The 27,072-nt window shown below is 44.0% G+C and overlaps 1 protein-coding gene across 2 annotated transcripts in view; it reads right to left on the reverse strand.

The window, feature by feature from the left end:
• LOC118366107 (chemokine-like protein TAFA-5) overlaps window positions 1-27,072 on the reverse strand; it is a 176,136-nt gene that overhangs the window by 90,444 nt on the left and 58,620 nt on the right. The window contains exon 1 of one of the 2 annotated variants that reach the window (XM_035748499.2): window positions 24,656-24,851. The exons of the other annotated variant lie outside the window; for it this stretch is intronic. Within the exon in view, the coding sequence (XP_035604392.1) occupies window positions 24,656-24,746 (91 nt within the window). The 5' untranslated portion in view covers window positions 24,747-24,851. Of the gene's footprint in view, window positions 1-24,655; window positions 24,852-27,072 lie in introns of those variants that run through there. 2 annotated transcript variants of the gene reach the window in all.

Consider the following 27,072-nt stretch of genomic DNA (forward strand, 5'->3'; position numbering starts at 1 on the left):
AAACTCTAATGCTCAGGCACTATTTGAAAGAATAAAACATAGAATAAATAAGCTTATTCCGATTTAAAAGAGTTCTATGTACAACCCATCTTGCCTTCTAAAGAATCATCTTCCAAAAAAGGTACTTAGGATTTTAAATGTTCTCGGTAAAACCCTTTGGCTTGCAAAGAAGTCTAAAAACGGTTCTTTAGATGAAAACGGTTCTTGGTAAAAAAAAAAAACTATCAAGCCGCAAAGAACCTTTTTTTTTTCTAAGAGTGTATGATGAGATCAGTGAGCCTGAGCCCCTGATGATGTGAATAATGTTCGACTCCATCACCTCACCATCACACTCGGCCAGAGAGAGCGGAGCGAGGGAAATATCTATGCTCACACACTCCTGCCAAAATCCCTCTGGAAAACACCAAGAGAACACAGTGGGCAGAGTTCATTCTATCTCTGCCCACCAGTCCCAAAGTAACACACACACACACACGCACACGCACACGCACACGTGATTTTACAGAGGACTGTATTCATAAACTACAGTAGTGTACAGCTGTTCACAGAGAGACAGAGATACGGAGCCAACAACAAGGTGAGTTGTCTGAAATCTCATTTGGACACAAACTGTAAATGAGTGAAACCTTGATGATGCTCCCTGCCCTCGGGCCTGGCGTGGCAGATTTAAATGAAGCCTTTTAACAAGCGTAATAAAGGGATGTAAGAGCCAGCACACGGTTGGCACAGCTTCCCTACACAGCAAACCTCTAGGTGGGTGAGCGGCACACCACCCACGGGTCTCATCCTGACACACACAAATGGGAATGTTATTTTTACACACAGACGCATCTACACGTGCATGAACAAATGCGCAAACGCAGGCAGGCAGGCAGGCAGGAACGCACACACACACACACACACACACACACACACACACACACACACACACACACAAACTCTTACTGCCCACCCAGCTTGAAACAGTACATCAGCTTCATACAGTATGGGGCTGACAAAATACAGCCATAGACTCTGCATGCTGTTGGAAAACAGAGATCAGAAAGGGGCAGCTTGGGCCGCTAAAGCGCTGGGCAAAGAGGAGAAATATTAGCTCTCTGTCCAGAAATCACAATCAGAAAAGCGCGAGACAACTATCATTAAAAGCAAAAAGGGAAAGTGCTGCCTGTTCAATCTATTTTGGGGAAGTGCGGTTGTTTAGAGCGGGAAGTGGTGGAGCACTTCACTTCGCATTGGCCTGTCTCTAGCCAGGTGATTTCATTTTCTCTCTCCCGAAAATACTGGAATGTGTGCGCACACACACACACACAAACACAATATATAATATATGCCATTTAGCTGACACTTTTATGCGACTTACAGCCATGCGCACATACATTTTCCATATAGGTGGCCCCAGTGGACATCAAACCCACGATCCATGCATTGCGAGCACCATGCTCAACCAACTGAGCCACAGAGGACCACACACACACACACACACACACACACACACACACACACACACACACACACACACACACACACACACTGGTAAACCTGCAGTCTACGTAACATTGGCTACATTTACACTGGCAGCCCACTTCTTGTTTTGTTTTTTTACTAATTGGTCTTTTGACTAATCAGATCAGCTCTAAAAAAAGATCTGATGTGAAAAGATCTGATGTAATTGATCAAAAGACCCATAAGTGGAATAAAAATCCGAATTTGGGCTGCCAGTCTAAACGCAGCCATCGAAAGGTATTGCGTCAGACAACCTTCTCCAGTATAAGCTATGTGCTCCAAGGGATAGATCAGGCTAATTAAAACACGTTGCTGTTCATCACAATGCAAATCTCTGCTCCTATTATACACTACATACACAGGGTGTATATACATCATTTAATATATCAGCTCTGTATGTAAATACATCGAAATGAATTAGCATCTACCAGGCAAGTATCTTTTCATAAGGATGGTAGCCTATGGAGTACGGAGTATATGCCTGCTTCCCACGAGGGGCAACCTTTTCCTCCGTGTTATGTCTTTAAGAATAATGAATTCTTGTAATAGCATGACTCTGGCTTGGAACATTTAAATGAATGTTGATCAATTAAAACGGTGGATGACGGGAAAAGAAATGACCCTGATCACCCTCACGCTACACACACACACAACCCCCCCCATCCGCCCCCACACACACACACACACACACACACACACACACACACACACACACACACACACACACACACACACACACACACACACACACACACACACACACACACACACACACACACACACACAGGATCACTGCAATAAAGCACATTTTCCAATCCCTGAGGATCCACAAATGGGGCCAGGCCTGCAGGCGCCTTAAACGCCACTGTGATTTCACAGGTTAAACCTCCATCTGAAACTAAACACCATGTCTCAGCCCTCAGGGCCAGGGGGAAGGATAGAGAGGCCACCCTTATGTACGCAATTTATCTGTGGCAGCAAAAGCCTATAATCAGGCCTAGTTGGGATGTGTTTGTAGTTGGAGTGTGCGTGTGCGTGTGCGTGTATGTGTGTGTTTGTATCCGAGTGCGCCTGATCGTGCACGTGTGTGTGGCTGTCTGAGAGTGGTGCGAGTCCATGACTTCTTTCATGGAGGGTTGATCAGCATTCATCAGGAGGACTCAGGGACTCCAAACCAGCCTTCCTTTAATCTCACTCTCTCATTCAGCTGGCCCCCTCACTGTGGCTCAGCTGTGTGATAAAGAATGCTCACATTCTCCCTCCATCTCTATCCCTTTCCATTTCCCTTATTCCATCGCTCTCATTTTCTCTCTCGGTCAGACAGTTGGTTGGTAGGTCTCTCTCTTCTCTCTCACTCACAAACCCTAACATATCAGGGGAAATATTAGATATATTCTCAAACAAGTTCAAAAACACAAATATAAAACATTTGCCCAATTATCTACTTGCATCAACACCAATATAAACCGTCCCATCCCATGCCTATAATACTTCTAAGTCGGGGAGAATATAAGTGTGTCATGGTGCTGTCGGTTACCCCAGTTAACGACAGCTCTATTCTAACCTCCAGGCAGTCAGTTCACCACTCAGCCAGCTAATCCTCCCACTCCCTGCCTGCCATTCTCTTCTCCCAGAATAACGATGAGCTTCACTCCACAAAGCCTTTCTCCTAATCATCCCAATGACGGGTCTGACAACTGACTGTATGACAATGAACAACACACACTGAGAGTATGGAACACAGATGATGTCGACGTCTGTTTCGATGACTTCAATTCAACAGCACCGAACTCCCTCTGTGTGTCACCAAATGAGACTTGTCTGCAATATCCTATCAAGGCTCGGAAATGGAATCATTTTGAAATACAAGAAGAGGAGTATTTTTATTTTCTTTTGACTGGGCTTTTATAGATGAGTAGTAATTATTCTGAGACATTTGTGGCTACCTGGGGGAATGTGAGGTGAGGTAACATAGAAACATAGCAACAGTCATGTTATTCGAACACAGAAGTAAGCACAGATATTGTGAGCGGACCAAGGCGCAGCGTGAGTATAGAGCCACATATTTTGAATCTCCCGTGAAACAAACAAAAGAGAAACACGCCGCCATGCCGTGCACACAGACAACTAAACACAAACCATATCCCAAAAAACACAGGTGGGGAAATGGCTACCTAAATTTGATCCCCAATCAGAGGCAACGATACACAGCTGCCTCTAATTGGGAACCATATTAGCACCAACATAGAAATAGACATACTAGAACACCCCCTAGTCACGCCCTGACCTACTGCACCATAGACAACCAAGGGCTCTCTATGGTCAGGGCATGACATCACCAGGTGGCACGTATGTACAGTCATTGAAGGAAATAATGAAACAGTGTGAGAGAACCTCTGTTGAAACCCAATGACAACACATATACACCTGATTCAATTAACAATGGTCTAAACTGAAGACCATGAACTAGACCGACCATGACAATTCGAATACATGATTAGTGCATTGATGGAATCAGGTGTATTACATAAAGCTGAGCTGGAACAAGCACCTGCACATAGTACAGTCCTTTGAGACAGTTTGCTACACAAGGAAAATAATCCTGCAACAGCAGGAAATGTTAATGATAATGTGGATTAGAATTAATTAGAATTAATTTACATTTACAAATCAAGTATGACATTTTAAAGTAGAAGCCTTTAGAAGCCTTTTTAAACCTAAAAATAGACTAGAGATTTGCATTTCCTGCTATGCAGGAAAATTCTCAGCAACAAAAGAGTGATCAAATTAAGATCCTACATCTGTAACCCAGCTAGGCTAATGTTTCTATGGGACAGAAGTGGGGTATGTTTCTTGGTTGAGCCAGAACAACCTCAAGTCATTAGGGATGCCCCCATCTGGTTCGCCCCTGGAGATGGTGTGTGTGAGATGGTGGTGGTGGTTTGACACTAGGGTCTGTCAGTCACTCAGTCACCCCACTGACATGTCACCCTGATATGCATCTGACTAGCAGCCCCACCCCACTATCCCAGAGAATCTACACATCTGTTCCTGGGCCTTTGATATTCTGTTCTATTTTATTCTACCCTCAAAAAACATCCCTACGTTTGACATGCAGAATCAGACACCACACTGCAAAAGCATCCAACTGCAAAAGCACCATCATCAACAAACACAACATAACAATCAAACCACCTCTTGTAGTTCAATGTTGTGGCTGAAAAGCAGTTTGGCCAGACATTTGCTCATGAATATTTAGTTCTACATATGCATTAGCTCGGTTTAGTAGCAGTACCAGCTATAGGATTTATGAGGATGGGAGATGATTATAAAGCAGGAGTGGGCCTGTGTCCCAAATGGCACCCTATTCCCTATGTAGTGCACTACTTTAGAACCGATCCCATAGGAATCGGTTCAAACGTAGTGCACTACATGGGGAATAGGATGCCATTTGGGACGCCCACCCGAAGGGATGTCACCCGCCCACAGGCATGAAGAACAGACTTTACAACAAAAAAATTCAATCCAGGTGGTAGTTTCGGAGCCTTATTAACCGTTTGGTCTGTCCAAGCAACTTCTCTCCATGTGCCTTAGTTGGATTATAGGCCTCCTTTTCACTGACTATGCATTTGAATCGCATTGACTCAAATGGAAAGGCGGGGTTTGTAGATAACTTTGAAATCATAGGTGCCATGGAGTTAAATGTAAACACAAGGCTCACATAGGCCTACTGTGCCATACATTATAAAGTCCTTCAATATCCCATTGACTTCTAAAGTGGTTGTAGGGAAGAAGAAGCAGAGCACAGAAATAGCATCAAATGCCTTATGCAATAACCTTGTTGTAATTTCAGGGCCCTGTGTGTGTGAGGTGAATTCCCCGGGAGCTAAAGTATGCCCGTCTCGCCATCTCCCCTCTGATGTGTGTGTGTGTGTGTGTGTGTGTGTGTGTGTGTGTGTGTGTGTGTGTGTGTGTGTGTGTGTGTGTGTGTGTGTGTGTGTGTGTGTGTGTGTGTGTGTGTGTGTGTGTGTGTGTGTGTGTGTGTGTGTGTGTGTGTGTGTGTGTGTGTGTGTGTTAGTGTACCGTGATAACAAACCTCTATCGCCTGGCCGTTCACACAGAGATAGGGCCACCACACGCTTCGGCTGCAACCAAGGTGCAGGGAAATATTCACCTCTGGGAGCAAAGAAAGAGCTGACAGGTATGGAAAGGCAGCCCAACTCACGACTGTCTTCTCAGTACTAGAAGCTGTTTATTTGCAGAAAACATTTGGATAAAATCGATTTATTCATTTTAGACACGTCTCACCATTGTTGTGCTCTCCAAACTCCTGCCCATGTCATTGTGCTTTGTTTCCCAATTATAAAATGTTTGTTAATATTGACCCACGACTTTAAACGTAATTTCTGCTAAATCTTTATTACATATAATCTTACAATAATCGCGAGCATTTCACCATTTCATTTTATTACCGTTTACTGTTGCATTCAATTGACCAATTCCTATCCTGTAATGGCGATGTTTAAAGTGCACATGAACATTCATTTCACTTCCATCAAACGTGTTTGTTTTGTAGTTAGTCCTTGGAGCTCCTTGTCTCTGTCAAATGTTCTGTACCTGTGAAAATTGTGCATGAGCGAGTTGCTGAGTTCGAATACGTATACGCGGCCTCCCCATTAGGACACCAACGGGAGAGTTCAATTAGATGGAACCAGGGTGCACCGGATTACAGCCCGCCCCATGAGCGGTCCAACCAAAGAGTTATTCCCTAAACGTTTTTCAGACCAGTTACTGTACATAAATCCTCGTAGCCTACTGATGTCTACTAATTATTATATTAGTAGCCTATACAACTGGTAATAGATTCTAAAGCAGTTTCTGAAGTAAAGGAAAAATGCATTAACAAGCACAGTGCAGACAATATTATACACAATATACAGAAGAGTAGAACTGCTGAGGTTGTAAGACGGGATGCTTTTCAAAGACAATACAGAGCATCACCGGGCTTTGAGCCAATCACAAAGGTGGGCTCTTGACAGTCGACTCCTGAAATAAACACATTTCTGTCTCTCTGATGAGCAAGGCTTCGGAACAAAGAAAGGGGAAAGAGTAAATGGAAATAAATTGAAGGAGAAAAAAACGAATCTACTGTGGTGAAGGTGACATGGTAGAGTGTAAGATTTCAATGCGGCTCGCATCCTCATTTTTCTCCCTATTGTGACTCAAGGCCCTGTCATTCATCTGGTGAAAATGGACCGTTTGAGTGTTATTATCAAGCTGACACAATGCGCGGCTTGACTCTTCTCTTCGCTTCCATCACTGTGGTGTGTGTGTGTGTGTGTGTGTGTGTGTGTGTGTGTGTGTGTGTGTGTGTGTGTGTGTGTGTGTGTGTGTGTGTGTGTGTGTGTGTGTGTGTATATCGCCCATTGCTTTGTAATGTAGACATTACATACAGTACAGTACTTAAATGGGAGAAATATTTCACTGTTAAGGTAATGTACCGTGTCTACATTAGTGTGTGCGTGTGTGTTTGTGTGTGTGTGCATTCCTGTGTGCCTGTCTGTGTATGTATGACTATAGCAATAAAGCTAGTAGCTGCCATTTGGCACAGACAGACAATCCAGTCTAATAGGGAGGACGTTCTCTACTGTGGCCCAGCATTAAGATATACATAATTAATTCCCCTCAACACCCGACTATTATCGGGCACCACACTTTTGACACTAGTGAAATAGGGAATAGAGTGCCACAATAGCTATTACTGAATGATGGCCAGCCATCATTCTATCAGGGCAAAGCAAGGCTCCAATGTACTGTAAAGTTCAATCTTCATATTAAACGCCTGCTGACGCTGTTATAGGGGATTTTTCTGTTTTGTACTGTACTAGGTCTGTGTCCCTGATGGCACCCTATTCCTTATAAAGTTCACTGCTTTTGACCAGGGCCCCATTATGGGCTTTAGGGTACCATATGGGACTTAACCTTGCTCTCTGGTCATGTTTGGTAAATGGTATTAGGAAATGATCAAGGAACTCATGAATATATTTTAAACAGACAGGGTTGAGGCTGTTGAAAGAGTTGAAATTATAGAGTCAATTCTTTCTCGCTCTTCCCTCCTCTTCGCTCCGGCTCGGAGCAGAGCGGAGGTTGCTTGCCAGTCGTGAGGTATTGGTTCAGAGTAATTGGTATTCTCTGCACATCAGACCCAATGCAGAGCTTCTTATGAGAATAAGGGAGGAAACACGCTTATCTGTATTTCCACAGTAACCAGGGGGGCTCTGCTCTCGCTCTGCAGCGCTAGTCTAGCTAGCCGCTCTTATTTTCTTCCCTGTGCAGTTCTCTACTGTCAGAGCTCATTATCAAGTGTTGCTTTGCTTTGCTCGGTGCCGCTGTCCACACGTTTAGCCTTTCAGCATTCACCACCCCCAGCTCTCCCATACCGCCATCCTATCCTCCCTCCTCATCATCTGCCCCCCACCACCCACACACAGATACAGTGCATTCAGAAAAGATTCAGAACCCCTTGACATTTTACACATTTTGTTACGTTACAGTCTTATTCTAAAATGGATTAAATTGTTTTTCCCCCCTCATCAATCTACACACAATACCCCATAATGACAAGGCAAAACATATTTTTTTAAACATTTTTAGCAAATAAAAAAAAAACGGAAATATCACATTTACGTAAGTATTCAGTCCCTTATTCAGTACTATGTTGAAGCATCTTTGGCAGCGATTACTCAAGTCTTCTTGGGTGTGATGCTACAAGCTTGGCACACCTATATTTGGGGAGTTTCTCCCATTCTTCTCTGCAGATCCTCTCAAGCTCTGTCAGGTTGGATGGGGAGCTTCGCTGCACAGCTTATTTTCAGATTTCTCCAGAGATGTTCGATCGGGTTCAAGTCCGGGCTCTGGCAGGGCCACTCAAGGACATTTAGAGACTTGTCCCTGGAGCCACTCCTGCATTGTCTTGACTGTGTTTTTAGGGTCATTGTCCTGTTGGAAGGTGAAACTTCGCCCCCAATCTGAGATCCTGAGCACTCTGGAGCAGGTTTTCCTCAAGGACCTCTCTGTACTTTGCTCCGTTCATCTTTGCCTTGATCCTGACTAGTCTCCCAGTCCCTGCCGCTGAAAACCATCCCCACAGCATGATGCTGCCACCACCATGCTTCACTGTAGGGTTGATGTCAGGTTTCCTCCAGAAGTGATGCTTGGCATACAGGCCAAATACATTCAGGTCTGAGAATCCTTTAGGTGCCGTTTGGCAAACTCCAAGCGGGACGTTATGTGCTTTTTACTGAGGAATGGCTTCCGTCTGGCCACTCTACCATAAAGATTCCTGATTGGTGGAGTTTTGCAGAGATGGATGTCCTTCTGGAAGGTTCTCCCATCTCCACAGAGGAACTCTGTCAGAGTGACCATCGGGTTGTTGGTCAGCTCTCTGACCAATGCCCTCCTCCCCCGATTGCTCAGTTTGTCCGTGCGGCCAGTTCCAGTTAGAGTCTAGGTTGTTCCAAACTTCCTCAATTTAAGAATGATGGAGGCCACTGTGTTCTTGGGGACCTTCAATGCTGCAGAAAATTTTTGGTATCCTTCCCCAGATCTGTGCCTCAACATAATCCTGTCTCTGAGCTAAACGGACAATTCCTTCGACCTCATGGCTTGGTTTTTGCTCTGACATGCACTGTCAACTGTGGGACCTTATATAGACAGGTGTGTGCCTTAACAAATCATGTCCAATCAATTGAATTTACCACAGGTGGACTCCAATCAAGTTGTAGAAACATCTCAAGGATGATTAATGGAAACAGGATGCACCTGAGGTCAATTTCGAGTCTCATAGCAAAGGGTCTGAATACTTATAAGGTATTTCTGTTTTTATTTCTTTACACATTTGCAATCTTTGTCATTATGGGGTTTTGTGTACTTTCTGAATGCACTGTGTACACACATACAGGTAAACAGAGAGAAACATGCTTACTACATGCACATGCACACACAAATACACCAATTTCATCTCACAAATGCGTTATGGTATTTAATAGTGGTGAGGCTATGGTCTGTGAGTAGACATCAAACAATGTTTCTCACCTAGCTCGTACACATGGCTTGGCCATAGCCAGTCACTTCTTACCAATACCTTTATTTAAGGACGAGTCACCATAGCAACACCCCAAAAATAATGCAGAGTAGCAAACCAGCTACAACCTGTGGCACTCTCTTTCTGTCTCCATCTCTCTTAAAATCTCTCTTTCTATTTCCTCTCTTCTCTTTCTCTCTCTCTCTCTCTCTCTCTCTCTCTCTCAATATCTCAGTCTCTTCCCCCCTCTCTCTCTCTTCTTGACAGAACTCAGTCTGTCTGTCCCTTTCCTTTCTACCTCATTAACTGGCACAGTGCAACTCGTCAGTCTGTGGTCAGTCAGTCCAGTCATAAGATACTACTGCTCCTCCGCTCATCATTCCATTTGCTTTTACAAGCAATGGCTCGGTCCATCCGGCATCTCCAGTTGAGCGGTTATCTGTGCTGATGGGAGAAAGGGCCTGACAAAGCAGTGAGCCCATGTGTAACCATTTGTGCCAATTATTTCATTAGTCTGACAGACTCCCTTCCCTCCACTGGCAGCAAGCAGGTCGGCAGGCTGGACAGTCTCCACTCTGCTCTCGCCTCCCTGCTCTGCATGCTGGAGAGCACCGCAATGGGTTCAAGTCCATCAATTAATGAGGCAATTTGCTCAAGTGGTTACACCTGGGCTGAACACTTTGTGTAACTCTGCTTGCTTATCACAAGCTATTTGGGTGAGGTAGTAGGTAGGTGAGCTAGTTTTGCTGTCTCACTAGGCTTCGCTGGTTATGTCAGTGTGTGTGTGGGATGATGGTGAGTGTCTGGGGTTTGTGTGCATGTGTGAGTGTTTGTCTGTCAGTCAGTCTGTCAGTTTGTGGGTCATGCCTTCTCTCCATCTCTCTGTCAGACTGCTGCTGAGTGTCAGTGTGTTTGTGTGTGCCTGTGTGAAGTTTGTGTGTGCGTGCGCACGTTAGGGACGTAAGGATTCACTGATACGCATCGGACTTTGGTTCAAATGTTTAAGACACGAGTACACCAACTGATCCAAATGTAGCATGCATATGTCAGACAATCAATTCAAATGTCATGAATTTGTCGGTTCGACATTTTCTTCCCCCAGACTCCTTCAATGTCGAACTAAGCATGCAATTGTGTTGACAGTAACTGATCTACAAGTCATTTTGCATACCGAACAACCCCAGGCAACGTCAGCAGCCTAGTCAAACTGCGCCGTGCGCAGCTTCGCACGCTGACCAACGAGAGGTAGGCCGATTCCTGATCTGGCAGATCTGCTGCATCACCTTCAGCATTCAAACGCTTGTAAAATGGCTTTGTGCAGTACTACGCTTTATTAGTTTAGTTATCTTTAGAAAATGTGCTGTTGAAAATGGTGTTTTACCAAAGTAACCTAAGCTATCGCCGGAGACGCAACTCTCAACTGGCTTATAGGCTTACATCCCGACCCGGGGTTTACATTCGATTTTAGTTACGGCTCAGCTCAGGTGCCTAAATACACCATAGCCATATACGTAATTTACACACGCGCACACACACACACACACACACAAGTCAGCTCATCAGCTTCATCAGCAGCAGGTTTGAATTTAGAATGGGAAATTAATGTGTTTTATGTCACAGATGTTAGTGCATCAAAATGTATTGCATCAAACAGAGTCTCTTCGATTCGTTCCTCGAATCAAACGGAATCGCACCAAATCGTTTCAAACTAAAACGCGTCATTCCTGTATCGTATCGGAGCCCGTGTATCTAGATAGGTATCGAATCGTCTAGAAAGGGAAAGGTGTGTGTGTGTGTGTGTGTGTGTGTGTGTGTGTGTGTGTGTGTGTGTGTGTGTGTGTGCGTGCGTGCGTGCGTGCGTGCTGACAAGCACAACTACAAGCAGATGTTTGTTGTCCCGTCCACATTTTCAGGCTTCGTGAATCTTTGACGACGCTGCTTCAGAAACGTCGATCTCTGCCAGTCAGAGTCACATGGGATAACCAGGCGCCATGTGGTTTGTATTGCTTCACGAACCGACGGTGGATACAGAATAATAAAATCTATACAAATCTGTGGGGACACATTCTCCTGTACTGTGTTTACAGCGTTCTGTATGTCGAGTTTGAGTGCTCGAGAAAATATGAGCCGATGTATTCAATGTGTGTGTGTGTGTGTGTGTGTGTGTGTGTGTGTGTGTGTGTGTGTGTGTGTGTGTGTGTGTGTGTGTCTGAATAAAGATGTGTCTGCTACAGAGACAAGCACGGACACACCGGCTAGGTAAAGTTGCATGTTTACAGACTGACCCCATTGCAGCGAGCTGTGCGGAGCTGTAGCTATAATGTATGCTTGAGGTAAACCACTATGACAGGACCTACACGTTTCCCCTTCTCTCCATCTGATTGCAGCAGGCGCATTCTCACTCCTGCATCCACGCAGGCCTATTGATTTCATCTCATTGGGATGTGATATTATCATTGGGCTTCTGTAGCAACACCAGGTATCATTTATTGTTTTGTTAAGCAAGGCAAATGTGCCAGCCCCGCATATTTAATTCGCTGTGTAAATATTGTTATTAAAATGTGATGTTTCTTCATCTTTGTGTGTGTGTGTGTGTGTGTGTGTGTGTGTGTGTGTGTGTGTGTGTGTGTGTGTGTTCTCTCTGTGGCACAGATACCTCATTGTCTGGGTCCTATCCTCTCTGGGGTTGTATCATTTTTTTCTCCCCCCCCACTGTGATTATTCGTGCAATATGAAATGTCATGGGATATATATACGTGTGGACTCGAGGTGCACAGGGAGTTTGAAGTCAAGTCAAAGTGAAGAAAAAGACTCTGTTGGAGCAGTATCTGCCAGCCTGCCAATATGCACACCAATGCATACTGAATGGATGTTATGTTAACACTCAGGGGATGAAATACTGAGATGGGTAGAAAGCTTTGACCTGAATGGCCAGCCCAGCCCTAATGTTTCCATACAGATATTAGGTCTGTGTGTGTGCGTGTGCGTGTGTGTTTTATGCTTGTGTCTGTATGCTGTGATAGAAAAATGACATATTTACCTGATTTGTTTGATATCAATAGCTAGAAATTAATACTAAACATTTTTGGGGGATATTTCTGTTCTGTTTAATTCTGTGTTTCTGTAAAGAGGTGGTTTCCACTCGAGCTTCCTGCAGTTAGTCTGGGCGTAGGGTCAAGAAAAGGGGTTTTACTAGATAGCTTGGGCTGACAATGACTTGGTAATAATGACCTAAATCTGGCATTCTATAGGCAAGATGTGGTGTGTGTGACCGGAGATAGAGATAGCCTGGGAGACTTTAGAACAATGCCTCGTTGTCTCATCTTCCTGGCATCTGGGAAACTAAGCCAGGTTGGGGGTAAAACACCGTCCTGTGTAGATAACCAAGGTGGCTTATGGGAGTTGGAACCAGTCTGACTTAGCATTTTTAAGTCCTAACTAAGGTCTCTGCTTTATCATTATCAGTTAGGCAGAGAGCCTAACAGTCAAGATTGTTGGGTCGACGGTCTCATTATTGCAATAATTAATAATAATCAATATTAAATGAAGATTATTACTTGAAGAAATGACCAAGTTACAATACAGAAATGAGGTGTGTGTGTTTTTATTTGTGTCTGTATGCCTACGTGTTTCTGTGTGCAATGCGTGTGTGTGTGTGTGTGTGTGTGTGTGTGTGTGTGTGTGTGTGCGTGCGTGCGTGCGTGCGTGCGTGTGTGTGTGTGTCACATGCATACATATGTGCGTGTAGCCTAATCAATCCAGAAATCAACTCCTGCAGGTGCTTGCAGTAGCAGTAGTTTGCCTTCGACCCAGAAGCTAAGAAAAGTGTTCTGTATCTATGACTCTGTTTTAACAAGGCCAGTCTGTCTAATAATGAAGTTATTCCATCCGTACGGAATTAACTGCAGTGATTATGAATAAGCTAAAGCAGTCTTGTTTTTGTTCCCTGTGGATATCGACAGGGTTGTAAAGACTAGTGTAAAACTATATGTAGCCATGCCTGCAACCATAAAGGAAGCTGTAAACTGACATCCAACAAATGAGAGAGAGAGAGTTGGGTGGGTGGGTGGGTATAGTGTCAGCCTTACACCTCCGGAGTACATTGCACTCACACAGTCATACACGTCCATGTCTATGTACGGTACGCCATCACTGAATGTCCCATGTACTGACTCCAAACCATTTACATGGTTCTAGACTAACCCTAGATGCAAGCAATCCACTTTTGCCACTGCAAACCAAAAATTAGTTTCAAATGAACAAATCATATCGGACATTACTATTATCGCAATGACACTGTAGCTAAGATAGCAGTTGATTACTATGTCAGGTGAAGCACGTATCATTCTAATAGCGGAGAACGGGGCCAATTAAGTTGATCACTGTGTTGTGATTTTGGCGGTTTAGTTGCATGACTAACATCTATATCACCCCGCCTGACCATCATCCAAGCACACATAATAAAATGACCAGGTCGATGAGTGAGTACTTCAAAGTAGACAGTCATGATTACTTTTCCCATACGCCTTTACAGAAAAACTCTTTTCCTCCATTGTCTTTGGGTCAGGATGAAATTGTTCTCAGCATTCAATCTATTCAAGTTGTGCCAAGCTAAGGGAATGTGGCGTCCAATGTTTTAGGATATTCATTGTGTCATTTCTTTTAATTCGTTTTTCAATTGAAAATAAAGAGCCGGCGATCATTGACGGAAGCGGGAGGAGGAGGAGAGACATGGAGGAGGAGGAGAGACATGGAGGAGAAGGAGAGACATGGAGGAGAAGGAGAGACATGGAGGAGGAGGAGAGACATGGAGGAGAAGGAGAGACATGGAGGAGAAGGAGAGACATGGAGGAGGAGGAGAGACATGGAGGAGAAGGAGAGACATGGAGGAGGAGGAGAGACATGGAGGAGAAGGAGAGACATGGAGGAGAAGGAGAGACATGGAGGAGGAGGAGAGACATGGAGGAGGAGGAGAGACATGGAGGAGGAGGAGAGACATGGAGGAGAAGGAGAGACATGGAGGAGAAGGAGAGACATGGAGGAGGAGGAGAGACATGGAGGAGGAGGAGAGACATGGAGGAGAAGGAGAGACATGGAGGAGGAGGAGAGACATGGAGGAGGAGGAGAGACATGGAGGAGAAGGAGAGACATGGAGGAGAAGGAGAGACATGGAGGAGGAGGAGAGACATGGAGGAGAAGGAGCCTGTTTGGCTTCAAGTCAGCCGCAGAAAATAAGGATCTTTATGAAATTGCTTCAGACACAATCGGACACGCAAGACAAAGACTGTGGTTGGCCTTGTTAAAATCGATGTCTCCATTATTCCGAAGAAAGGAAACATGCAATTCATTCCAGTGAAGCGTGGATTGTGTTTTTACCCTGTTAGACAGAAGGTAATGTTCTACAAACAAACTAATCCCATATAAACTAACATGTCCATTATAGTGCAATCAACAGTGGTACTTTGAGTAGCCTTCGATATACGTAATCTATACTTTGTAATACAACGCAACCGAAGAGAATGAGCATCCCCTCCTCCCACTCCCTGACATTCGATTAGACAAACGGCCCTCCATGTCTCTAACCTCTGGGCGGCTCCCTCCGTCTTTACCACGGTGTGTGTGTGTGTGTGTGTGTGTGTGTGTGGTGTGTGTGTGTGTGTCTATCTCTCTCTCTCCATTGTTGTGGGCTTCACTGAGACCCTAGTTGCCACTAAACACTGATCTATGGTCTAGGTGTTCAGGTGCATTTTACCCCTATTGGTTCAGGTTATGGTGAAGATGTGCTGAAGGACATGCTGCCACTACAGTAGATCTGTACCTAAAGGCTACTTGTCATTGAAGCAGATAGACAGACACTAACAGGGGTGGAGAGAGTGGTCACTTAGGTCTGGGGCCTTTAAAATCAAATGAATGCTATTCACTGGGGACAAACTAGGGATGGAGCGCAAAACCAAGACCACTTTTCTGATAAAACCCTAACCCTATGCCTAACCCTATAACTCCACAGGGAGTTTTCATCAGCTATTTTCTAACACTGGAAATGTACTGTCCTCAGGGCACCGACAAAACTGCAATCAATAAAACCCTAAGTATATATGGTGCAACACATGGGCAGGTTTCAAATACTGTATCCCCGTATACCGGGGTATTTGGAAATAGCCACGGATTCGTTTTTCAATACCGTCAAAACAGTTTTTTTGTAATACATTTGAATATTTGTAGCTACTTTTTAAGTTAATATCTGCAATCAACTTGTGCAATATACGTTAGGAGGTAAAGCAGACTGCGTTCTTCCTTTCACCTCTCACATTACATTATGAAGTTAACTGCAGTTCCCCAGAACAGTTGAGCAAGTCAGGTGTTTGTTTGTAAATAGCACAGCTTGTCAGCCAAGTACTGTAAGTGGATGAATAAATATGAGGACGGGGGTTTCTTTAAGTGTTAGCTTTCTGCCATGTTTGAGAAGTCAAAGTGCTTGGATGAGTTATCTGTACAGCTGCCACTGCTATCTTGATGTCCTTGTGTTTTTTTTCTCCTTTCTGTCCTCGGACACTCAGTCTGCTCCTCCCCCATCTTCTCCGAGCAGAGCAGGTTGGCATGTTGCCCTAGCAACTCCAGACTCCACACAGACACAGCGTGTACACATACTGCTCCAGAGACAGTTCTGTTCTTCATTCAGACAAGCATGCTTGAAAACTTTGTTTGTTTACACAATGTCTCTCATTCACATTAGCTTGTAAATGTCCTAGCTCACCAAAAATGATATTCGAGGTGGATTGTCTGTCTTGGCAATTAGGTTATTTTTGTTTGTGGTCATTAGTATATTTAGTTAGCAACCTCTATGAAAATGCACTAGTATTTATGGTAATTTTGTTAGCATTCTGCTCATTGGGCTTTTCTTGCTTTTTTAGCACCCCCTTGTGTACTAAGATGGTAATGCTGTATCCCATGAGAGAAGGAAGGTATGATGATATAAAAATCTGTATTTCATCCAACCAGTGCCAAAACCAGGGCTATTTAATCTGATTTGTGACTAGATTTTTTAAAAACACACAACAAATCTGTATTTTCAATTATATTTGATTCATACGACCTGATTTTTCACTAATTCAATCGGTTATTGTTGTATTCTTAAATTTGTGAATTACAGTATATTCCAACCCCTTTCAGATAATTCTATTCAACTGCTAATCCTTGATGTAAGGAACCCCTCACCTATACAGCATAGTTGGTGAGGTAACAAAAAGAGTTGGGGAGGTGACAAAAGAGGGATTTCCGCGTACAGTACAATAGCCATGAGCCCTTATTTGCATCTGTGTAATGTGTAGTGTGTGTGTCTGCCTGTGTGTGTTCTGTATGGGAGTATTTCTGGCATGCTAAACAAATGTACAGTGCCTTGCAAAAGTATTCATCCCGCTTGAAGTTTTTCTTATTTTGTTGTATTCACCACCTTTGCTATGAAGCCCCTAAATAAGATCTGGTGCAACCAATTACCTTCAGAAGTCACATTTTAGTTATAGTCCACCTGTATGCAATCTAAGTGTCACATGATCTGTCAAATGATCTTAGTTCATATACACCCGTTCTGAAAGGCCCCAGACTCTAAAACACCACCAAGCAAGCAGCACCATGAAGAGCAAGGAGCTCTCCAAATAGGTCAGGGACAAAGTTGTGGAGAAGTACAGATCAAGGTTGGGTTACAAAAAAAATATCCGAAACTTTGAACATCCCACGGAGCACTATTAAATACATTAATAGTGCACCAAAACTCACAGACCAGGTAAGGGGGTCATTCATCAGAGAGGCAACAAAGAGACCAAAGATAACCCTGAAGGAGCTGCAAAGCTCCACAGCGGAGATTGGAGTATCTGTCCATAGGACCACTTTAAGACATACAATCCACAGAGCTGGGCTTTACGGAAGAGTGGCCAGAAAAAAGCCATTGCTTACAGAAAACAATAAGCAAACACATTTGATGTTTGCCAAAAGGCATGTGGGAGACTCCCCAAACATATGGAAGAAGGTACTCTGGTAAGATTGAGCATTTTGGCCATCAAGGAAAATGCTGTCTCTGGCACAAACCCAACACTTCTCATCACCCCAAGAACACCATCGCCACAGTGAAGCATGGTTGTGGCAACATCATGCTGTGGGGATGTGTTTCATTGGCAGGGACCGAGAAACTGGTCAGATTTGAAGGAATGATGGATGCCGCTAAATACAGGGAAATTCTTGAGGGAAACCTGTTTCAGTCTTCCAGAGATTTGAGACTGGGACGGAGGTTCACCTTCCAGCAGGGCAATGACTGCTAAAGCAACACTCAAGTGGTTTAAGGGGAAACGTTTAAATGTCTTGGAATGACCTAGTCAAAGCTCAGACCTCAATCCAATTGAGAATCTGTTGTATGACTTGAATGTTGCTGTACACCAGCGGAACCCATCCAACTTGAAGGAGCTGGAGCAGTTTTGCCTTGAAGAATGGTCAACAATCCCAGTGGCTAGATGTGCCAAGCTTATAGAGACATACCCCAAGAGACTTGCAGCTGTAATTGCTGCAAAAGGTGGCTCTACAAAATATTGACTTTGGGAGGGTGAATAGTTATGCACGTTCAAGTTCTGTTTTTTTTGTCTTATTTCTTGTTTGTTTCACAATAAAAAATGTTTTGAAACTTCAAAGTGGTAGGTGTGTTGTGTAAATCAAATGGTACAACCCCCCAAAAATCTATTTTAATTGCAGTTTGTAAGGCAAAATATTGTGAATACTTTCGCACCCCACTTTATTATCTTTGTCACTTCAGCCTGAAGGGATGCAGTGCTCAAGGGCAAAACAACCAAATCTATCCTTTTCTTTCTGCAGGTTTAAGCATCTTTGTGAGGAAAAGCAACATTAATGAATGTGCCTGCCATCTGTACATGCTGTACATGTAAGTCACACTACTATGCCACGGTAATTACACTATAACGTTTACCAGCACTTTCACCATAATTATGCAATATGGGTATCACAAAGACAAACAAACACACCAGAGGATCACACTTCTTTCACATAGACACTATAATGCTACATGTCAACTTTTATGTCAAACTGTTCTCTCTGACACCATTCCATAACACCACATGTCAAACCGTGAGAGATCAATTAAATCAACTGGTCTGGCACAGAGAGATGTGACAGTTGGGAGGAAGGCAATATAGGTGTCTTATTATTGAACTCCCAATGGAGAGGTTCCCCTTTCGACTGTCACTCTAGGCTTCCTCTTCATTTCTGAGTCGTAACCTGCCTAAATGACTACAGACCATGGCACTCACATCCGTAGCCATGAAGTGCTTTGAAAGACTGGTAATGGCTCACATCAACAACATTATCCCAGAAACCCTAGACCCACTCCAATTTGCATACCGCCCAAACAGATCCACAGATGATGCAATCTCTATTGCACTCCACACTGCCCTTTCCCACCTGGACAAATCAAATCAAATCAAATCAAATTTATTTATATAGCCCTTCGTACATCAGCTGATATCTCAAAGTGCTGTACAGAAAAGGAACAAAAGGACAAAAGGAACACCTATGTGAGAATGCTATTCATTGACTACAGCTCATCGTTCAACAATCATAGTACCCTCAAAGCTCATCACTAAGGTCAGGAACCTGGGACTAAACACTTCCCTCTGCAACTGGATCCTGGACTTCCTGACGGGCCGCCCCCAGGTGGTGAGGGTAGGTAGCAACACATCTGCCACACTGATCCTCAACGCTGGAGCTCCCCAGGGGTGCGTGCTCAGTCCCCTCCTCTACACCCTGTTCACCCACGACTGCATGGCCAGGCACGACTCCAACACCATCATTAAGTTTGCTGACGACACAACAGTGATCACCGACAACGACGAGGAGGTCAGAGACCTGGCTGGGTGGTGCCAGAATAACAACCTATCCATCAACGTAACCAAGATTTAGGAGATGATTGTGGACTACAGGAAAAGGAGCACCGATCACGTCCCCATTCTCATTCAGGGGGCTGTAGTGGAGCAGGTTGAGAGCTTCAAATTCCTTGGTATCCACATGAAGAACAAACTAGACTGGTCCAAACACACCAAGACAGCAGTAAAGAGGGCACGACAAAGCCTATTCCCCCTCAGGAGAGATTTGGCATGGGTCCTGAGATACTCAAAAGGTTCTACAACTGCAACATCGAGAGCATCCTGACCGGTTGCATCACTGCCTGGTACGGCAATTGCTCGGCCTCCGACAGCAAGGCACTTCAGAGGGTAGTGCGTACGGCCCAGTACATCACTGGGGCAAAGCTGCCTGCCATCCAGGACCTCTACACCAGGCGGTGTCAGAGGAAGGCCCTGAAAATTGTCAAAGACCCCAGCCACCCCAGTCATAGACTGTTCTCTCTACTACCGCATGGCAAGCGGTACCGGAGTGCCAAGTCTAGAACAAAACGGCTTCTCAACAGTTTTTTACCCCCAAGCCATAAGACTCCTGAACAAGTAACCAAATGGTTACCCGGACTATATGCATGGTGTGCCCCCCCCCCCCAACCTCTCTTTTACGCTGCTGCCACTCTCTGTTTATCTTATATGCATAGTCACTTTAACTATACATTCATGTATATACTACCTCAATTGGCCCGACCAACCAGTGCTCCCACACATTGGCTAACCGGGCTATCTGCATTGTGTCCCACCACCCGCCAACCCCTCTTTTTAAGCTACTGCTACTCTCTGTTCATCAGATATGCATAGTCACTTTAACCATACCCACATGTACATACTACCTCAATAAGCCTGACTAACCGGTGTCTGTATATAGCCTTGCTACTCTTATTTTCAAATGTCTTTTTACTGTTGTTTATTTCTTTTTTTACCTACACACACACACATACTTTTTTTCTCTGCACTATTGGTTAGAGCCTGTAAGTAAGCATTTCACTGTAAGGTCTACTACACCTGTTGTATTCGGCGCACATGACAAATAAACTTGACTGATTTGATTTGTATTGGTGGTCTGTATAACAAATGTCTTGGTGAAATGTATGTATTGATTTATGAGCTGAAGCACCACTTAAGTTAACTTGTCAGTCAAATGAGCTAAATGAGAGACATGTTAAATCAGTCCAAAATGCTTCATATAAACAGTCTACAGAGACAGTGACTTTATGGGTAAAATTAAGGATTATCTAGTCATTGTCATTGTCAAAGGTGAGCCACTGCATAGGATTATAATAATGTGGCATTCTAAATCCTCCATCTCCATCTCCTCATCCCTCAACTCATGAGGCCAGCAGCATACCACCCTGCATCCCGCCGCTAACTTGCATCTGAAGCTAAGCAGGGTTGGTCCTGGTCGGTCCTTGGATGGTGGAAGTCCTGATAGGACCAGATGCTGCTGGAAGTGGTGTTGGAGGGCCAGTAGGAGGCACTCTTTCCTCTGGTCTAAAACAATATCCCAATGCCCCAGGGGACGGTGCCCTGTGTAGGTTCCTGTCTTTCGGATGGGACGTTAAACGGGTATTCTGACTCTCTGTGGTCACGAAAGATCCCATGGCACTTATCATAAGAGCAGGGGTGTTAACCCTGGTGTCCTGGCTAAATCCCCAATCTGGCCCTCATACCATCATATCCACCTAATCATCCCCAGCTTCCAACTGGCTCTCACTCATCCCCCCTCCTCTCACTTCTAAGTATTCCCCCTTGTTGTTGCTGTAAATGAGAATGTGTTCTCAGTCAATATACCTGGTAAAATAAGGGATAAATAAAAAAAAAGTAGATGCTGTGTCATATTATGCAAGATGCAACAACCTCTCTCCTGCCTGTTCAAAATTCCAGCAAAGCAATGATGCATGCCTACCTAAGATACCTTCTCCTGACACCCTGCTGCTATCTGAAAACCTGCAGAAGGAGTGTCATTTGTTTCCTTGTATTTAAAATTGAAATGTCAGGGTACTGCCAATATATTTCATGAGATATATTATTCCTCATGTCCTCTGACTACACTGAATTCGGAAAGTATTCAGACCCCTTTACTTGAATCGTTTCCCCCCCCTCAGAAATCTACACAGAATAACCCATAATGACAAAACATGGGTAGTGTCGCTGCACAGCTATTTTCAGGTCTCTCCAGAGATGTTCGATCGGGTTCAAATCTGGTTCAAGTCAGAGCTCTGGCTGGGCCAGGCAAGGACATTCAGAGACTTGTCCTTAATTAAGCATCTCCTGCGTTGTCTTGGCTGTGTGCATAGGGCCGTTGTCCAGTTGGAAGATGACCCTTCGCCACAGTCTGAGGTCCTGAGCATTCTGGAGCAGGTTTTCATCAAGGATAACTCTGTACTTTGCTCCATTCATCTTTCCCTTGATCCTGACTAGTCTCCCAGTCCTTACCACTGAAAACCATCCCAGCAGCATGATGCTGCCACCGCCATGCTTCACGTTAGGGATGGTGTCAGGTTTCTTACAGATGTGACGTTTGGCATTCAGAACAAAGAGTTCAATCTTGGTTTCATCAGACCAGAGAATCTTGTTTCTTGTGGTCTGAGAGTCCATTGGGTGCCTTTTGGCAAACTCCAAGCGGGCTGTCATGTGTCTTTTACTGAGTAGTGGCTTCCGTCTGGCCACTCTAGCGTAAAGGCCTGATTGGTGGAGGGCTGCAGAGATGGTTAATCAATTTCAGAATAAGGCCGTAATGTAACAAAAGGGGGAAATGGGAAGGGGTCTGAATACTTTCCAAATGCAGTGTATATAGAGTCCTGCCTGCCTGTATAAGTTAGATATCTATCATGCTAGGGAAGCTAAATAATAGCACTTATTTATTTCATTTGCAAAACTATTTCATTTTGGGGTTGGGTAACATTCAATGCAAACAGATGTGGAAATATTGAATTTTTGAAAGAGAACATTACAAAGGATTGTGCTACTAGCAACTGTATGAGCAAAATCATATTGCACTACTTACCATAGGTGCCTTTTTATTATTCTGGCCCCAATAGACTGTCATTAATGCAGTTCTTATGAATTCATTATATCAGCAGCGTGTATTTTACTCTGTAGCCTAGTGTGCATTTTGACCTTGGCTATTCCAACAGCACAAAGTGAACATGGTCCCAGCTTCCTTTGTATGCCTCTTCCTGCTTCCCTGCATAGATTTCAATAAAAATAAATACCTCCCACAATAGACTTCCAATGCCAAACCTCTGATATAATAAAGCAAAAAACATGATCAAAAATAACCAAAGACTGCAAGACATAAAATACATGTTTGCTAGACATAAAATACATGTTTGCTAGACATAAAATACATGTTTGCTAGACATAAAATACATGTTTGCTAGACATAAAATACATGTTTGCTAGACATAAAATACATGTTTGCTAGACATAAAATACATGTTTGCTAGACATAAAATACATGTTTGTTAACCGATTTGTTATTTTTTGTGCTGTGGAAAGGAATGTAATGATATCCACAAAATGCTATTGAACGTGGACAAATATAGCCTTGGTCACGATCACAAACTCATTGACCAGGAAGGATAAGATCTTTTGCATTTGTGCATCCATTGCCATTCCGGAAGAATACCACAGCCTATGATAGGCTGCCTATAACATTCCCATTGCGGGAGAATACCATGGCCCTGGCCTATCACATGCCACACATGTGTTCAGCTGGGTGGATGTGGATTATTTGAGCTGGAGTCAGATCTCAGAGCCCCGACAGCCCCTTTTAGCACTGTAGGCACAAGACTAACAGGAAAGGTCACTTGGCACGCATACATTTCTCTTTCCACCATGTGGCACAGAGATGCCGTGGAGAGGGAGTCCATTTGCCACCAGTTGACCTGCCTTTCTACTGACAGTGAGGAGAGGAGCCTGGCCGAGTTGTAACCTAATGACCCTGCTGCCTGCCACACACACACCCACACACACAAAGAGTGCCGCTAGCCTCACGCCGGACATGAGAGAAAAGGCATGGCAGTTTGTGCATAGAATGTCTATTCAAAGCTTTACCCATGTGAAATCTAGTGGTATTTTAGGTTAAACCACATTACCAGAGGTCTTTCATACCACCGTAAGTATGTCTGAATACACTGCAATCACATTAGGTTTCCTACTTTGAGGATGCATTTAATGAGTTACAATACAATCATATAGGTTATCTACAGTACTTCAAGCTGCAACAGATTGTGACAGCTTGAAAAGGTGGTGGCTGTATAAAAATTGTTTAAAAAAATTAAATCAATAAAACAATTGGAAAATGTGTCCTAATGAAAACCAATGAATTGTCTTAAAAAGCAGTAAAAAAAAGTCTCAATTTTACATTTAGAAATTACATTAAGGGAGGCCAAAATAAAAACCATATAGAGATACAGCAGGGCAGAGGGCAACACTAAGGTTTGTAGCTCGAGCTTCACCATAAGGGGAATGAATGTTTAGCAAAGGTTGGATCGTATCCAGTGGCCTCGGCACGAGGCGTGACAACAAGAATAACAGCGGCCAATACGAGGAGATAATAAGGGTTTGTTCTCAGCCTTACCTTAAAGCTAAGACTATAGTGCCATCTATTGAAGACCTCAACTATAAATCACACCATCTATTGAAACGGGATACTACCCACCCATATATTAACGTTATATACAGTATCAATGTATTTATCTTCTGTTTTTTTTGTGGGGGTAAATGACCACAAAATAAATAAATAAATATATATATATATAATTGGATCAATTGGATAAGTCTATAACTTGTTGACGTTAACCAATAGGAAAGCATTGCTGGTGACACTCAGACCATTGAATTGTTCACGTTCATCAAACAGATAGATATTCATATTATCGAATCAATTGTATTTTTTTTGGCTTGGGGTCAAATCCAGCAGGTTTGCGCCGTGGCAAAGTTGATTAAGCATGAGAGCCAAAGACGCCTGCTGCACGAAGCTCTTTTTGTCGGGCTATGAGACTTGACATAATACATCATGAAAGACAGTACAGACAGGCGACATGAAAACAGAGCTATGTAATATGACAACGCCATTATATAATGGTCTGAAATCAGTCACATAAACAATTACCTTCTTTGAGCAAGCGTGAGTGGATGAGAAGAATGAGAAAACAACAGACTGCCGCTCCGGCTAAAGCCCAGGCAACTCTGAGAAGCTGCATCCTGGCTGGTGAGTGGCGACGACTTAATTCAAACACCCGAGGAGATAAGTCAGAAGTCTTCAGAGACACACACAGCCTTCTATTCTTCTCCCATCCAGCGCAATGCTTCTCACCCCCCCACCCCCCACCCCCCCAAAAAATAAAAAGAAGAAAAAATTGGCTGTTTTGTGAAAAACATAAAATATATCCCCCTTTAGTTCGCTTCGGAAATAGCTAGGACGAATACAAATACTAGTCAGTCGGTCAGGTGAAGGGGAAACATAGATGATCCCGCCCGTGGAAAAGGACTCAGTGCTGGGTCAAAATTTAAGTGTGGGGTGCCTCCGTATGAAGCGGGGCTGTTAAACCCCCATCGTTTGAAGTGCTGGCATTCCCACTACCACTTCACCCCTCGTCCGTGACTCGGTCACGGCAGGCTCACAGGCAGCTTTCTCTTCGCTCCCTCTCTCGGACTGCTGCGCGGGGATACGGTAATTCGGTGCGCTGATCACCACTCTCCTCCAGTAAATGTTCCACAGAACTCCGGCGCAGGAATAGACTCAGAAGCTGGCAGCACCACCATGTCGTTATGCAGTAAGAGCTATATTTCCGTTTAGTTTCAGTCAGATAGCACGCAGATAGCACAGGGATAGCTCACAATCTGTGGATACCTCTCGTCTTAGTTGATCTACATGTAGATCATGAAAGATGCACGCATCTCTTTAGATGTGGAGACGATTACCTCCCGAGCTTTATCAGATAAAAAACAAACAAACGCGGAATAGACCGTCTTCCGTTAAGTTTCTTGATCTACTTCGGGATTTCGATACATTTGTCAGTTAGTGATGATGATGACAAAGTGTATTTTGGCCTCACCATCCCTGATCTCAGTACCGGTTCTTCGGGCTTTCCGGTTCTCTTCGCCAGGCAACCGCATATAAAGTCGACAGACGCGACTTTCTCTCTCCCTGCTCTGTGCTCTCCCGGTGAGTGACGTCACAACAACTCCCCCCCACAATATGTTTCCTCGGGCGAATTCACAGAGCCAGTGTGAGGAGAGGAGGAGGAGAGGCGTGGGGGGGATTGAGGAGGAACGGGGCTGGTTGGCAGATGAAAAACTGCATTGCTCGTTAACTACCTAATTACAGTGTCCCTATTCTGCATTTGGAGAACTTTGGTTGTATTACCTTAGGGCATATCCAATTGAATTTCAATGCATTTTTTAAAACATATTTTTCTATTTCATATGTAGCCTACAGGCAAGATGCCTAGCACTCAGCTTGCGCCTTTAGTAGACTATAGACATATTTCAAAGACAGATTTGCACAAATTCTTTCAAACAAAAGTATTTTTAAATACAAGAATATGGGCATATAGGCCAATCACATGCAATATCTCCTGCAAACCAGTGTCCAGCCCATTTCCAAAGCCCTTGCCGGGTCTGTGCCAATTCTCATATTCTATTTTTATTTAACTAGGCAAGCCAGTTAAGAACAAATATTTATTTACAATGATGTCCTACTGGGGAACAGTGAGTTAACTGCCTTGTTCAGGTGCTGAACAACAGCTTTGTATCTTGTCAGCACTGGATTTGATCCAGCATACATACTGGCCCAATGCTCTAACCACTAGGCTACTTGCCGGCCCAAAATCTATAGACAGTATAAACAAGTGAATCCACTGATATACTGTACGTACTGTAGGGGGTTGAACTTCATCCAAACAAACCTCAGTTGCAGTGTCAATAACTTGGCTCCTGCAGCTATTTCACTGCTAATGAATGGTGTGGGTGGGGCGTAAAGGAGGTATTAACAACAAGGGCATCCATGTTTGATGCTGCCTTTGTAAAGAGAAAGAGAGAGAGAGAGAGAGAGAGAGAGAGAGAGAGAGAGAGAGAGAGAGAGAGAGAGAGAGAGAGAGAGAGAGAGAGAGAGAGAGGAGAGAGAGAGAGAGAGAGAGAGAGAGAGAGAGAGAGAGAGAGAGAGAGAGAGAGAGAGAGAGAGAGAGAGAGCAAGAGCTCCCTCCTCCCAGCCTCTTCCATTCTCAGGCTGTAATCTATCAGTCAGTGGGACAGCAATTAACGGAGACCTGTCCACAACTTGTCTGCAAAGGGGGTGGGGTGTGTGTGGAGGGCTGGGGGCAACATGGCTTACATTAAATATGGTGAACCCTGTCATTGCCGGACACTAAAACGCGTCAGCGTTGTTATTTATAGGACAAGGGCAGAAATGGCAACAAGCTTACACAGTCTCACAGCAGAATTGGATGTTCCTCCACGTTCTCCAAACTTCAAATTTCGAAGTTGCTCCAAAAGTCACATTTCGAAGAGCTTTTGTTGCTTCTGCTG

The sequence above is a fragment of the Oncorhynchus keta genome, chromosome 33, assembly GCF_023373465.1.
Source record: "Oncorhynchus keta strain PuntledgeMale-10-30-2019 chromosome 33, Oket_V2, whole genome shotgun sequence".
NCBI classification, from domain to species: domain Eukaryota; kingdom Metazoa; phylum Chordata; class Actinopteri; order Salmoniformes; family Salmonidae; genus Oncorhynchus; species Oncorhynchus keta.